The sequence below is a fragment of the Brassica rapa genome, chromosome A08, assembly GCF_000309985.2.
Source record: "Brassica rapa cultivar Chiifu-401-42 chromosome A08, CAAS_Brap_v3.01, whole genome shotgun sequence".
Taxonomy (NCBI): domain Eukaryota; kingdom Viridiplantae; phylum Streptophyta; class Magnoliopsida; order Brassicales; family Brassicaceae; genus Brassica; species Brassica rapa.
The window spans coordinates 21,639,898-21,653,576 of NC_024802.2; the positions used below are offsets into that span (position 1 = coordinate 21,639,898).

The 13,679-nt window shown below is 38.5% G+C and overlaps 3 protein-coding genes and 1 pseudogene across 5 annotated transcripts; 2 read left to right on the top strand and 2 right to left on the bottom strand.

The window, feature by feature from the left end:
* Nucleotides 1-172: 172 nt before the first annotated feature.
* Nucleotides 173-1,513, bottom strand: LOC103836331 (PLASMODESMATA CALLOSE-BINDING PROTEIN 4). Its single transcript, XM_009112577.3, has 3 exons — nucleotides 864-1,513; nucleotides 637-790; nucleotides 173-560 (listed from the first exon to the last, which is right to left on the bottom strand). Exons 1-3 carry the CDS (start codon nucleotides 1,504-1,506, stop codon nucleotides 353-355), a joined length of 1,005 nt encoding a protein of 334 aa, XP_009110825.2. The 5' UTR covers nucleotides 1,507-1,513; the 3' UTR covers nucleotides 173-352.
* On the bottom strand, nucleotides 1,330-6,278 carry LOC103836332 (serine/threonine-protein kinase haspin homolog). 2 transcript variants are annotated; one of them, XM_033277559.1, is made up of 16 exons: nucleotides 5,872-6,278; nucleotides 5,652-5,775; nucleotides 5,478-5,558; nucleotides 5,232-5,319; nucleotides 4,522-5,129; nucleotides 4,259-4,382; nucleotides 3,876-3,985; nucleotides 3,673-3,781; nucleotides 3,474-3,566; nucleotides 3,327-3,388; nucleotides 3,099-3,229; nucleotides 2,951-3,021; nucleotides 2,821-2,873; nucleotides 2,627-2,693; nucleotides 2,389-2,535; nucleotides 1,330-1,513 (listed from the first exon to the last, which is right to left on the bottom strand). In XM_033277559.1, the coding sequence occupies exons 1-15, from the start codon at nucleotides 6,044-6,046 to the stop codon at nucleotides 2,401-2,403; spliced, it is 2,031 nt and encodes a 676-aa protein (XP_033133450.1). In that variant the 5' UTR covers nucleotides 6,047-6,278; the 3' UTR covers nucleotides 1,330-1,513; nucleotides 2,389-2,400. The 2 variants fall into 2 exon arrangements, with proteins under 2 accessions (XP_033133450.1, XP_009110826.2); XM_009112578.3 differs by lacking the exon at nucleotides 1,330-1,513 and having other exon boundaries at nucleotides 2,181-2,535.
* A 252-nt stretch (nucleotides 6,279-6,530) lies between these two features.
* On the top strand, nucleotides 6,531-9,910 carry LOC103836335 (annotated as a pseudogene).
* Nucleotides 9,911-10,179: 269 nt separating this feature from the next.
* Nucleotides 10,180-13,624, top strand: LOC103836336 (putative disease resistance protein At4g10780). 2 transcript variants are annotated; one of them, XM_009112580.2, is made up of 2 exons: nucleotides 10,180-12,335; nucleotides 12,525-13,621. In XM_009112580.2, exons 1-2 carry the CDS (start codon nucleotides 10,691-10,693, stop codon nucleotides 13,286-13,288), a joined length of 2,409 nt encoding a protein of 802 aa, XP_009110828.2. In that variant the 5' UTR covers nucleotides 10,180-10,690; the 3' UTR covers nucleotides 13,289-13,621. The 2 variants fall into 2 exon arrangements, with proteins under 2 accessions (XP_009110828.2, XP_033133449.1); XM_033277558.1 differs by having other exon boundaries at nucleotides 10,216-13,303; nucleotides 13,352-13,624.
* The last annotated feature ends 55 nt before the right edge of the window (nucleotides 13,625-13,679 follow it).

Sequence of the window (13,679 nt, forward strand, 5' to 3'; positions counted from 1 at the left end):
TGTGATGCTATGCATTGGTCAATAGTAATTGATGTGATCACGTATGACAATCTAAAGGTCTTTATCAGCTTTATTTATTACATTCTATAACTTGTGGACAAGTTTGATGTAGGATGTGAAGGAATTGGGTGATATCAAGACTGATATTAGTTGCTTTCTCTAGGCGTTGAACTAACGAACAAATCATTTTAGATCATATTAAAAGTAGATAGACCGTATCTTACAGTGTAGGAGCGTTGAACCAAACAAATTTATAATGTCTTACATTCCTAGCTTCTTCTTGGTACAATACTCTAAATGAGCTTACATAACTATGTGATAAAACTAACTCAACTCCTATATATTTCTATTTCTAATGAAATAGCACTGCATGAAGAATCAGTGTTACCACCATAGTGTGACCAAAGTGAATCTTCAAGTTGGTAGAGTCTGATGGTGTTGGATTGTTACCATTAGGTGAACCATCAAAACCGTAGACCGCTGAACCTCCTGAGGATGGATTCGGTAGAGTGTTTGATGAAGGATTCGCCGGGTTAAAAACCGCCGGTGGAGTTCCAACCCTTGAATATAGATAAAGAGTTACATTTAGAGGGTTTGAGACAAAAGCAAGTGAGTTTAAAGAAATGTTTTTATTACCCTATTGTCACGCCTCCTGTTGGTGTTATAGGTGTTGGTGTGAGAGGTGGCTGGTTCACTGTTTGTGTTGATGGAGTTGGCGTCGTTGTTCCTCCTGGAATTGACGTTGATGAGCCAGAACTAGAACCTGTCTGGTAAACGCAAGAACCAGTACCTGTTTTGTAACAAACAAATCAAAACACAGTACAAGCAAAGTGAATCTGCAACGCAGAGTTAGTCTCACTTACTTGGGTTAGTGCTAACAACTGAAGCTGCACCACCAAAGTCACAGCTCTGTGGAGAAGGGTTCTTCTGGTAATAGCTATTAAAGGCAAATGAGGCATGATTCTGAAGACTGATGGGCGAATAACAGTTCCCTCCTTGCTGTATCTGAGAGCAATCCGCTTTACCGCTTCCACATGCATAGTCAAGAGCCAACTGGAGCGAGGTTTGAGTGGCTCCAGGCTTTGCCACGCACCAGCTTTGTCCTGAAACCGATGGGGAGGTTGAGACAACAGGCGGTGGAATCACAGGAACCGTCCCTGAGGGTTGTGTTGGAGGGTACTGAGTCACTGGGTTGGTGGTCACTGGTGGTGTGAGTGTAGGAGGGACTACTGTGACTGGAGGGTTAAGAGGAAGGGCTGGAGATGGATTTGTGGGGGTTATGGTCACCGGAGGGAATGTAGTAGCCGGAGGTGTAGTTGTGGGGTTTGTAGGGAAGACAGTTGGTGGGTTTATGACATCATGAGTTGTTGAGGAACAGAGTGGGACAAGAGAAAGAAACAAGAAGAAGTAACTCTGTTTTGCCATCAGAGCTTGAGGTTGTTTGTTTTCTTTTCTTCTCTTGTTTCTTGGGGTTATAAGGAGAACAAAAGCTTTGAGATTCTTCATGAGAAAACTGGGGGAGAAAAAGAAGGATGAAGCTGACTGTACTTAACATGCAAGTGACTAAGTAAGAAAAAATAAAGAGAAAAAGATGTTTGCTTTCCCATGAAGTCTTTTGGATTTGGCCAGTGACTAATCTCAATCTGTTTTCTTTTTATTTTCTTATATATTTTGTACAAAGATATAAGCTTTTGCCAAAGAAAGAAAAACCCATTTTTGTTAGACCCGTTTCAGACACAAGCATATGCATAAAGTTCTGCAAAGTTTTCAAGAAAGAAGCTGCAAATTGGTATAAGTATAATATTTTTCTCTTATCCAAAAAGGAGAAAAAGGAAGAGATTAAGATCATGAAATTAATTAACCCAATGGTTGATCTCTGCTTAGCTCAGCAAAACCCACAAAGATTTAAAAGAAACCATCAAAGCAGAAAGTGATTGAGAAAAGCAGGAACGTAAAGCTCTGTTAGCTGTTTCATGGGTTAAATTTACTGTACTAATTCTAAAGCAAATTTCTCATTTATCCTCTACACGTTTGAATATTGTTCTCTGTTCTTTAGATAAGAAGATCTATTCATGCAAGTAGGGACGACCCATGTGGAATAGTAGATCTTGATGCTTTATTCTAAAAAGACTGCGTGGGTTCAAAAGTATGTGTCACAGACAAAAGCTACCATTGAACTATTGTCACATAAAAAAGTTTTAACATTAGTTCTTGTATTCATCTGAATCTAAATAGATGGAAATCAAGATTGATATTAGATAATGAATCCCTTGATAAACAACTTCAACAGGAAGATTATGAAATAAGAGCTAAGACACTGTTGATTTTAGTGGTTAGGCAACAGAGTTCCAAGAAAGGGAGAAAGAGAGTGAGATTTTGGTTACTCACTTGTGGGTTTTATTACTTTCTTAATGATACTTGGTCCATCAACATATCTGAGAAGAAATGATCTGAAAGGGCCTCTTTAGCTGATTTATACTTCTCCATCCGCTTCTTCAGTGACCTTAATTCTCTTTCATCTTTCGAAGACCGCTCCTGAAACATAGACGCAAATGAGTATCAATATGCTTTTCTAAGTTGAGACAGCTAATAACCAGCTATGTATCCTACAAGGCTACAAACTTACGAATGACTTCTTGGTCAGTAAGAGATCCACGAGGTAGATTAACCAGAGAACGTTTGTTCGAGCAAAGCTGTTGTTGGAAGAATAAGAAACAAACCATAGCGGATATAAACATTAGCAAATCATTTAAAACACACTTCAATTTGGCTGCTCAATAATAATCATAAACTAAAAAGGCTTGAAAAAGTTATACTTACTGTCCTTCCCAGCTATCTTTGGTAACTGCCTTCATCTTTCTGTAAGTTTCCGACTGCAATATAAAAGCTTAAATAAATATACAATTTTCATAGCTCTAGAAATAACTGAAAGCTTCATTACATTCCTTACCTGTTTATCTCCCTTTGGTCCTTTGAAAAGGTATGGATCAGCAGAAAGGTCCAGAAATAGTATCTTTTCACCTGATCATGGTAGTTAAGCATTAGACAAGACCTCATGGTTCACATTATATCACAGTACTGATAAACCAGAACCTCACCTGTGTTGATTCTTGAAAGAGTAAAGTCGATTATAGATATCTGTACTCCAAAAGTTTTGATGAAAACTTGCTTCCCCTCGACAATAAAAGGCAGAGTACTCGAGTTATTACGACTTAGAAGAATGTTTCCCCTAAAAAAGAAAGAAAAAAAGATCAGGCGAGAGAACACTACTAAGTAGTATACCAAACCCAATTAGTAAACTAAACCAAATCAAAGACTAAGCTTACCAGTGCAGATCTCTGTGCTCGAACTCAAAAGCAGCTTCAGCAACAGCCAAGCCAGCGGTGACCTTGCAAGTGAAACGCATGCTATTAACCAGAATCAAAAAATTATTCAATCAATTTGTGTTACAAGAAATAGAGTCTATAGCTTACCTGAACCAATAAGCTTCGTGCTTCATCAAAATTCAAAAGAACGAAGCCTTCAAGGTCTTTACCACCATGTTCCAGAACAAACATGACATAACACTGGAAGCAAAAACCACACAGCAAATAAATGATATTTTTACAGATTATACAGCATCCTACATAAACAGACCTATATGAAATCTAATAAAGTGAAAAGAGTATTAACTTGTTTCTCCGGAAAATCTGGGTGATCATTCTCAGATCCATTTTTTGCATCCCAATCTTCCCATGCTTTTACCAGTATAGGGTCATAGGGACCTTGGCACACTTTTATACTGCAACAGCATCATGAGCACAGATACACAAAAGTATAAGGTTTATAACATAAAGTTACATTTCCAGCTTATTTTAGTTACTGAAAAGACGTACTCTTGAGTTCTTATGAATGTCGGGCACAAATTCTGAGCTTCAGTCTCATGTTCTCTAAGTTGATTAAGAGTCCAAGAGAGTATCACTTCCTCAAGCAGTTCATCAGCTCTCTGCAACAAATGAACAAATAATAAGATGTCATTACTATATATATATAGTATTCTCTTCGATTTGCTGTAAGTATATGCATAATATTAACCATCAATGCATTGCTCTAGAGATGATTAACATTTATATTATAACCAATGTGTTCTTCTCTACATAGAATTAACTAAACTTGCAGTCACTGACCAATCCAATATTTCCTCTAATGCTAAAAATGATCCTTTCACTAACTAGAAATTGTATCATTGAGTGCAAAAGAAGTGAGTTAAGAAAAATACCTTCTGTATTTCTCCGTTAACGGTAAAGTCTCCATCGATTGGAACAATTTTGCAGACACTAAGACCAGCCCTAAAAGCCTCCCCATACGTACCTTCACCAATCTTGACAATGCCTTCTGGTTCACTGCAAGATTGAGTCATGATTATAATCAGCTCAAATAAACACAGCGAGTTAAAGAACAGTAAATCACACTCCTTAAAAAGTACACTGTAGCACTAGACAAACAGTTCTAGAACATAAAGGATCATTTATAGGTCCTTACCAGAATTTGGAGAACACTTCCATGAAGTTTGATGGTCTCATCTGTCCACAGGCGGACAACAGATCAAGAAATGGCTTCTCATAATCCAGATGAGAGGATGCCAGATCAGACGTCAAAGACAGTCGCTTCAGCTCATCTTCAAGGTCGATTTCTTCAGTCTTGATCTTTCTAACAGACTCATCTTCGAATTCAATTTCCTCTGTCTTGATCTTTGTAACAGGCGCATCTTCAGCATCTAAGCTGTCACCACCGCTCTGAATGAGCCTGAAAATTGAACTGTTGCTAGCAGATTCTGGGGTTCCTAGAGCTAACGCATCCAAGGCATCATCATCAAGTATTGGCTCTAGGCGTGTGGTTGAGTGTGAGGTTTCAAGTATCTTAGAGAGTGTGCTTGAAGGACCACAAGGACGATTTAACTTCTTCGAGATCAGCCATTTCTCTAATCGTGTGGCCAGATGTGGCACCTCCGGAACAACTTGCTCACCATTGATCCATGTACTAGCATTCTTGGTCTTGGGAGACGGACTCTCTTCAACAAGCTCAAAAGCATCAACCTCATGAAAATACTCCTTCTCTTTCTGCAAGTCTGGAGCTTTCACACCTTTTCCCTGAGAGAATAGAACATAATGGTTTTATATATCATCTCCCAAAAGAAAGATAGAGAACTCAGACCACTAGGCTTCATAACTCAATGAAACAACTAAGACTACCTTTGGTATAGCAGGCTTCTTTCTCCTAGCAGGCTTCTTCTGAGGCTGATTGTTGACATAAGCGCCCACTGCTATACTCTCCCTCCCTCTGCCACAGTTATCAATCCTTTCATCAGTCTACTACAATTTTAAAAAATTGGCGGCACTACCTTGACATTTCAACGAACACATGGTGTACACTAATCTCATAGCTCAAAAAAAATGAGAACCAGAAGAACGAAATAAGGGTAACGCTCAGAATATAACCTGGTGGAAAGGGAACGAGTCCAGCTATCTCTCTTGGGTCCGTTGATGAAACTAGTTCGAGCCCCTTTCACCGACCACACTCTGTTCCTCAGACACACATCGAAATTAAAACATTGTCAGATTACAGAGCCAAAGACAACAACAAAAGGAAGGTTTTTTTTCCCCCAAAATTACAAATTTTCGGCTGCGGAAGGCTTCTCGAGCTTCTTCCTTCTCTGATAAACTTCGACCTGAGGCACATCTCTGAACGCATCTCCGTCTTCTTCCTCCGATCTAATGATCTCAGACCAAAGATCAACTGTCACCAAACACAAACCTTTACACTTTATACATAATCTCACTTCGAAACCCATAAACAAAACGAAAATTAGACATAAGAACTCGATATGTTCACCTCTCTGTCCCATCTCCGATCCTTCTCCGCGCAACGTCACCGAAGAGACTGGTTTTTGAGTTTTTTGAATTAAAGTTTCATGACCTGGAAGGCGGGAGAATTTTGTAGGTCTAATTATTTGGAATTTTAACTGGGCCTCTAAATAAAATTTAAAGCCTATTAAATAAGCCCACATTGAACTTTAAACCGGGATTCTAACCAAACCAAATGGTATTCCTTGGTTTATTGCAATTGTTAGAAGGATCTGCAATTGGACGTTTAAACTTTTTAAGTATAAAGAATAGGACTAAATAGAAAGTTGCAAATGAAGGCTTTGTATTGGTTAGTTGGACTTTCTCTTTCAGGAAGACGTCGATGAACAAAGACTAAGCAACCACTTTGGTTATTTTTTCACAACTCAAAATCTATATAATAAATACGAATAATTTCATATTGATTAGTAATGATTTAAACTCAAATCATCATCCGAACTTTCTCCTATATATGTTTCTTTTCCTCATAAACGTACATGCAGATAATGTTTCATGTGATGCAAAACAATATAATTATTGAGAAAGAGTCCAATTGAGTTAAAAAAAAGAGTAAATTGTACTTGAGTATCTCTAAATTATAGTTTACAGCTCATACTCTAGATCAAAAGAATCCAAAAATAAAAAAAGGGCAGAAGTACAACTTTCAAAGAACATGGAATGAATCCACACCTGCAAAGGTATGTGTATTTCCTAATGAATAATCTGATTATTAAACTTTGAAATATAAGCCACTAGCAATAATTATACTAAGACAATTATAATTTTTCAACGTATTGATTGACATGGACATGGACAGTTATATTATATGAATAAGACCTAGAAAAAGTATCCTTAATTTGTTGGCGTCCTTAATTGATTGACAGTGACAATTATATTATATGAATAAGACCAAAGCCTGCTTGCTACTTTAGTATTTGTTTCTGCACGTTCTTGAGTTTCAACGACTAAAGTTGGGTTGGTGTTCTTCTTTTTTTTTTTTCATTTTGATCTCCTCTCTCTCTCTTTTTTTTTTTCTAGTGAAACACGATGGGAAACGTAGTTTCAAGCGTACTTTCAATCGGTTTTGAAGCTGCAAAAAATTTGTTGTTTGAAAAGGCCAAGTATATACTCGAACTGGAAGCTCATCTTGAGGCTTTGGAAAAAGTTAAGCCAGACCTTGAAGATGCGAAGGTTGCCTTGAAGGGGAAACTCGAGATGAATTTTCGAAACGGTTTGGGAAGGGATGAAAGATGTAAGGTATGGATTTCAAAAGTTGAAGCCATCCAACCAAAGGTCACTAAACTGCTTGAAGATAGTACTGCAGAAATCGAAAGATTGTCTATGTGCGGGTACTGTTCCAGCAACTTCTTTTTAACCTATTGTTATGGTAGAGATGTATTAGAAACGTTGAAGGAAGTACAAAGTCTTTTGTCCTCAAAACCTTCTGGCGAGGTGGCTAGTACGGGTCCTCCACCTGGTATAGAGGAGAGAGCCACTGAACCCACAGTCGGTTTAGAGAAGATGCTTGAGACTACATGGAGCCATCTGATGGAGAAGGACGTTGGAATCTTGGGTCTTTACGGGATGGGTGGAGTAGGGAAATCCACACTTCTCGAAAAAATCAACGAGAAGTTAGTTGAGAAAAAAGATGAGTTTGAGGTGGTGATATTTGTATGGGTGTCTCGAGATCTACAAGTTGAAAAGATCCAAAATGAGATCGGTGAAAGACTAGGCATCTGTGACGAGGAGTGGAAGAAAAAAACTCAAGAAAAGAAAACTTCTCGTATAAATTAAATGATGTTCTTGCAAAGAGAAGATTCGTTATGCTATTAGATGACATATGGGAGAAAGTGAAACTAAAAGATATTGGAATTCCATTTCCCTCGCAAGCAAATGGAAGCAAGGTTGTGTTTACCACTCGCTCGAAAGTCGTTTGTGGTCGAATGAGATCTCATCATGTCTTGGAAGTCAAGAAACTAGACGAGGAGAATGCTTGGGAACTATTCCGGCGGAACTTTAGAGGTAACAACACACTAAGTGATCCAGAGATCCTCAAGCTAGCGAGGCAACTTTGTGAGAAATGTGGAGGCTTACCCCTAGCACTCAACGTTATTGGGGAAACAATGGCATACAAAACGTCAGTACCCGAGTGGCAGTGTGCGATTGATGATCTGGATTCGAATGCGGGTGGCTTTCCAGAAGTTGAAGACGAGATTCTTAAAATTCTCAAGTTCAGCTATGATGATCTTAAGGACGAGAGAGTAAAGCAATGTTTCCAGTATTGTGCTTTATTTCCACAAGATGCTGGAATTGATAAAGACGTGTTGGTCGAGTACTGGATATCCGAAGGGATCATAGATGAAGGTGGAGATAGAAAAAGAACTATCAACGAGGGTCATAAGATAATCGGTGACCTCGTTCGTGCATGTCTCTTGATGACCGTTGACACTTCAGAGAAAGTAAAAATGCATGACGTGCTTCGCCAAATGGCTCTTTGGGTTGCGTCTAGTTTCGGGGAGAAGGAAGAGAACTTTATCGTCAAGACGTGTGCTGGACTGAAAGACATGCCTAAGGTTACGGACTGGAAGGCGGTGAGAAGGATGTCCCTTGGAAGAAATGAGATCAGGGACATCTCGATTTCCCCCGACTGTCCTAACCTTACCACGTTGTTGTTAACACGCAGCGGCACGCTGGCGAACATCTCAGGTGAATTTTTTCTATCCATGCCTAAGTTAGTGATTTTGGATCTATCTACCAACATAAATCTAGCCAAGTTGCCAGAAGAAGTTTCAAAGTTAGTGAGCTTGCGACATCTTGACTTATCAAGAACATGCCTAGAGAACTTGCCTGAAGGATTAGGAAAGTTGACCCAGTTGAGATACTTTGCACTGAGAGGTGTACGAACTCGTCCAAGCCTCAGTGTGATATCAAGTTTGGTAAATATAGAAATGCTTTTGTTACATGATACTACTTTTGTAAGTCGGGAGTTGATAGATGATATCAAGTTAATGAAAAATTTGAAAGGCTTGGGGGTAAGTATCAATGATGTGGTTGTTTTGAAACGTCTTTTAAGTATCCCCAGGTTGGCTAGCTGTATCCAACATATAACTCTGGAGAGAGTTATATCAAAAGACGGTCCGTTGCAGTTTGAAACGGCTATGGCTAGCCTTCGCTCTATCGAGATACAAGGAGGTACCATCTCTGATATAATGGAGCATACGAGATATGGAGGCAGAAGTACAAGTGCCATATCCTTCCAAAACCTCAGCGTTGTCAAAATTTCTAGAGTCAATGGAATGCAAGATTTGTCGTGGTTGGTGTTTGCTCCGAATGTTATAAGTATACACGTAATGTGGTCATCAAGGGAACTGCAAGAAATTATAAGCAGAGAAAAGGTTTCTGGTATACTAAACGAGGGGTCTAGTATTGTACCATTTCGAAAACTACGTGAGATTCAGTTACGCTTTTTTATGGAACTGAAGAGTATCTACTGGGAACGGTTGGAATTGCCAAGTCTAGAGAGAGTGTTTATAATGATGTGTCCAAAGCTGAAAAAGCTTCCATTTAGCAAGGAGAGGGCATACTACTTTGACCTACGTGCACACAATGAAGAATGGTTCGAAAGACTTGAGTGGGAAGATGAAGCTATTGAAGACTAGGTGGATCCATCCGTATCAGGTAAAAAAAAAAGGCATATAACATTGTTGTCAGTGTTTATCTTACATAATCCTTCACTTCACATCTGCTTTGATATTCTCAGGTCGCTCTCAAATAGACATGCAACTCCACAGCTTCTGAGATAACCCTTCTTAAGTTGCAACAGTTTGTCTTCACCTCATGTAATTGTATCGTATTTTCTTGTTTCATATTATGATTGGTTTGAATTTGGTTTGAAGAAACTTGTATGCGTTTTGGGTGTTTTTATTTATTTTTACTTTACTTTCGGAAGTGTGAGTGATACCTCAAAATACTTTGTACCAAAAATAAATAAACTTGTTGTGTGATGTTGTATGATTTTGCGTGGTGAGAATAAAATTGGTATAAGGGTATTAGTACACTTTGGTATAAAATCTTATTTGTACACTTAAAAAGACGATTTTGACTGTGTTATTATTACACTTTGGTATAAAATCTTATTTCTAGATATAAAGTCTTATTAACACTTTTGCTAATACTCCATAGGTAGACTTGTGTTATTATTGTGTTGATAATGCTAAGGTCAATTTTAATTTTCGATGCAAGTATAGCCCGAAACAGTAAACAATAACAGACACGCAGAGTATTGATTGACAGAGGCTATAGTTTTTTTTTTTTTTTGCTTTAAAATTAAAAATGGAGATTTTGTGGCTTTAGTTTTAGATTTTATAGGTGTATAATTATTTTCAAATTTTGAAAACACTAAATATAAAACTGTAGAAAAATTGATTTATAAACCAATCTATTTCCTTTCTAAGATTTTTGGTTGTAGTTTTAGATTTTTTTAATAAAGCATCTTTGGTAATAAAATTGGCGGTAAAAAAAATTAAAATCCGTTCAAAGCACTTACCGTTCGTCCCCAAAGTCATGAATTCGCTAGCGTCTATAATTGATTGACAAGGACAAGTTTATATTATACGAACAAGACCAAAGCCTGCTTGCTACTTTAGTTTCTGTACGTTCTTATAGAGATAAGGTTAACCTCCACCCCTCAATATGGAAGTTATTCCATCTCCTTATCTCTATAGTTCTTGAGATTCAACGAATGCTTAGTATTCTTCTTCTTCTTTCCATTTTGTTCTTCTCTTACTTTTTTCTTCTGTTGAAACACGATGGGGAACGTACTTTCAAACGGCTTTCAAGCTGCAACAAGTTTTTTTCTTGAAAAGGCCAAGTATATACTCGAACTGGAAGATAATCTTGAGGCTTTGCAAGAGGTTGCGAGACGCCTCAAAGCAATGAAGGATGACTTGCAGAACCAACTCGAGATGGAAGAACGAAAAGGTTTGCGAGCGCTAGAAGAAATTAAGGTATGGCTTTCAGAAGTCAAAGCCATCCAACCAAAGGTCACTAAACTGCTTGAAGATAGGACTTCAGAAATCGAAAGATTGTCTATGTACGGGTACTGCTCCAGCAACTTCCTTTTAACATATCATTATGGTAAAAATGTATTTGAAACGTTGGAGAAAGTACGAAGTATTTTGTCCTCAAAACCTTGTGGCGAGGTGGTGGCTAGGAGGATTCTTCCACCTGGTGTAAATGATATAGACACTCAACGCACAGTCGGTTTAGAGAAGACGCTCGAAGATGCATGGAGCCTTCTCATGGAGAAGGAAGTTGGAATCTTGGGTATTTACGGTATGGGTGGAATAGGGAAGACCACACTTCTCAAACAAATCAATGAGAAGTTACTTGAAAAAAAAGATGAGTTTGGGGTGGTGATATTTGTAGTGGTGTCTCAAAACCTACAAGTTGAAAAGATCCAAAAGGAGATCGGTAAAAGACTAGGCCTCTGTGACGAGGAGTGGGAGAAAAAAGACCAAAAGGAGAAAGCCACTTGTATAAAAGAAGTTCTTACAAGTAAAAGATTCGTTATGTTGTTAGATGACATATGGGAGAAAGTGAAACTACAAGAGATTGGGATTCCATTTCCCTCAGCAGATAATGGAAGCAAGGTTGTGTTTACCACTCGCTCGAAATACGTTTGTGGGCGTATGGGAGCTCATGACTTGGAAGTCAAGCAACTAGACCAGAAGAATGCTTGGGAACTATTCCGGCAGAAAATTAGAGGTACCACACTAGACAGTGATCCAAAGATCCTCGAGCTAGCAAAACAAATATGTGCGAAATGTAAAGGCTTACCACTTGCACTCACCGTTATTGGGGAAACAATGTCCTACAAAACGTCAGTACGTGAGTGGCAGTGTGCGATTGATGATCTGGATTCAAATGCCGACAACTATCCAGAAGTTAGAGATGAGATTCTTAAAATTCTCAAGCTTAGCTATGATGATCTTAAGGACGAGACATTACAGCAATGTTTCCAGTATTGTGCTTTATTTCCAGAAGATAAAGAAATTTATAAAGACGAGTTGGTCGAGTACTGGGTATCCGAAGGGATCATAGATGGAGATGGAGAGAGAGAAAGAGCTATGAACCAGAGTTATAAGATAATCGGTATCCTCGTTAGTGCATGTCTATTGATGCCTGTTGACACTTTAGACTTTGTAAAAATGCATGATGTGATTCGCCAAATGGCTCTTTGGGTTGCGTCTAATTTTGGGAAAGAGGAAGAGAAATTTATCGTCAAGACAGGAGCTGGACTGCATCAGATGCCTGAGGTTAGGGACTGGAATGCGGTGAGAAGGATGTCACTGGCAGAAAATGAGATTCAGAACATCGCCGGGGATGTATCCCCGGTGTGTCCTAACCTGACCACATTGTTGTTAAAAGACAACAAGCTGGTGAACATCTCAGGTGATTTTTTTCTATCGATGCCTAAGTTAGTGGTTTTGGATCTATCTAACAACAAAAATCTAACCAAGCTGCCAGAAGAGGTTTCAAAGTTAGTGAGCTTGCGATTTCTTGACTTATCACATACAAGTCTAGAGAACTTGCCTGTAGGATTGGGAAAGTTGATTCAGTTGAGATATTTTTATTTGACAGGCGTACGAACTCTTGAAAGCATCAGTGTGATATCAAGTTTGGTAAATATAGAAATGCTATTCTTACATGAAGGTACTTTTTTAAGTCTGGAGTTGATAGAGGATATAAAGTTACTGAAGAATTTGAAAGGCTTGGGAGTAAGTATCAATGATGTGGTTGTTTTAGAACGTCTTTTAAGTATCCCCAAATTGGCTAGATGTATCGATGCTATATCACTGGATGGAGTTGTAGCAAAAGACGGTCCGTTGCAGTTTGAAACGGCTATGACTAGCCTTCGCTATATCATGATAGAAAGGTGTATCATCTCTGATATAATGGATCATACGAGATATGGATGCACAAGTACAAGTGCCATATGCTTCCAAAACCTCGGCTATGTCAACATATCTGTCGTCAGTTGTATACAGGATTTGTCGTGGTTAATCTTTGCTCCGAATCTTGCGGTTGTATTCGTAGAGGGGCCATCACCGGAGTTGCAAGAAATTATAAGCAGAGAAAAGGTCTGTGGTATACTAAACAAGGGGTCGAGTATTGTACCGTTTAGAAAACTACATACGATTTACTTAGAAGATTTGGAGGAACTGAAGAGTATCTACTGGGAACGGTTGGAATTGCCAAGTCTGAAGAGAATGGAAATAAAATACTGTCCAAAGCTGAAAAAGCTTCCATTAAGCAAGGAGAGGGCATACTACTTTGACCTACATGAATACAATGAAGAATGGTTTGAAACACTTGAGTGGGAAGATGAAGCTACTGAAGAATAGGTGGATCAATCCGTAGTCAGTGTTTATCGTACATCCCTCACTTCACATCATGCTTTGATATTCTCAGGTTCGCTCTCAAAATGGACATACAACTACACATCTCAAAGCTTCTGAGACAACCCATTTGTTGAGTTGCAACGTTTGTCTTCAGCTCTCCTGTAATTGTATCGTATTATCTTTTCTCATGTTATGATTTTTTTGAAATTTGGTGTGAAGAAACTTGTGTGCGCCTTGTGTGTTTTTCTTTTCTTCTTTCTGAGGCTTTATAGACACAAGTGTGAGTGATACCTCAAAACACTTTGTACCAAAATTAAATAAAATTGTTGTGTGATGCTGTATGATTTTGCGTGGTGAGTAAAAATTTGGTATAAAGTTATTTGTACACTTTGGT

Excerpts from the sequence above, each read along its gene's own strand:
- LOC103836331 (XM_009112577.3), bottom strand. The coding sequence starts at position 1,506 with ATGAAGAATCTCAAAGCTTTTGTTCTCCTTATAACCCCAAGAAACAAG. Across the intron at positions 791-863 it reads AGTTGTTAGCACTAACCCAA|GTACTGGTTCTTGCGTTTAC; the intron begins GTAAGTGAGACT and ends GTTACAAAACAG. Across the intron at positions 561-636 it reads ACAGGAGGCGTGACAATAGG|GGTTGGAACTCCACCGGCGG; the intron begins GTAATAAAAACA and ends TCTATATTCAAG.
- LOC103836332 (XM_033277559.1), bottom strand. The coding sequence starts at position 6,046 with ATGTGGGCTTATTTAATAGGCTTTAAATTTTATTTAGAGGCCCAGTTA. Across the intron at positions 5,130-5,231 it reads AGAAGCCTGCTATACCAAAG|GGAAAAGGTGTGAAAGCTCC; the intron begins GTAGTCTTAGTT and ends CTATTCTCTCAG. Across the intron at positions 2,694-2,820 it reads AAAGATAGCTGGGAAGGACA|CTTTGCTCGAACAAACGTTC; the intron begins GTAAGTATAACT and ends TTCCAACAACAG.
- LOC103836336 (XM_033277558.1), top strand. The coding sequence starts at position 10,691 with ATGGGGAACGTACTTTCAAACGGCTTTCAAGCTGCAACAAGTTTTTTT.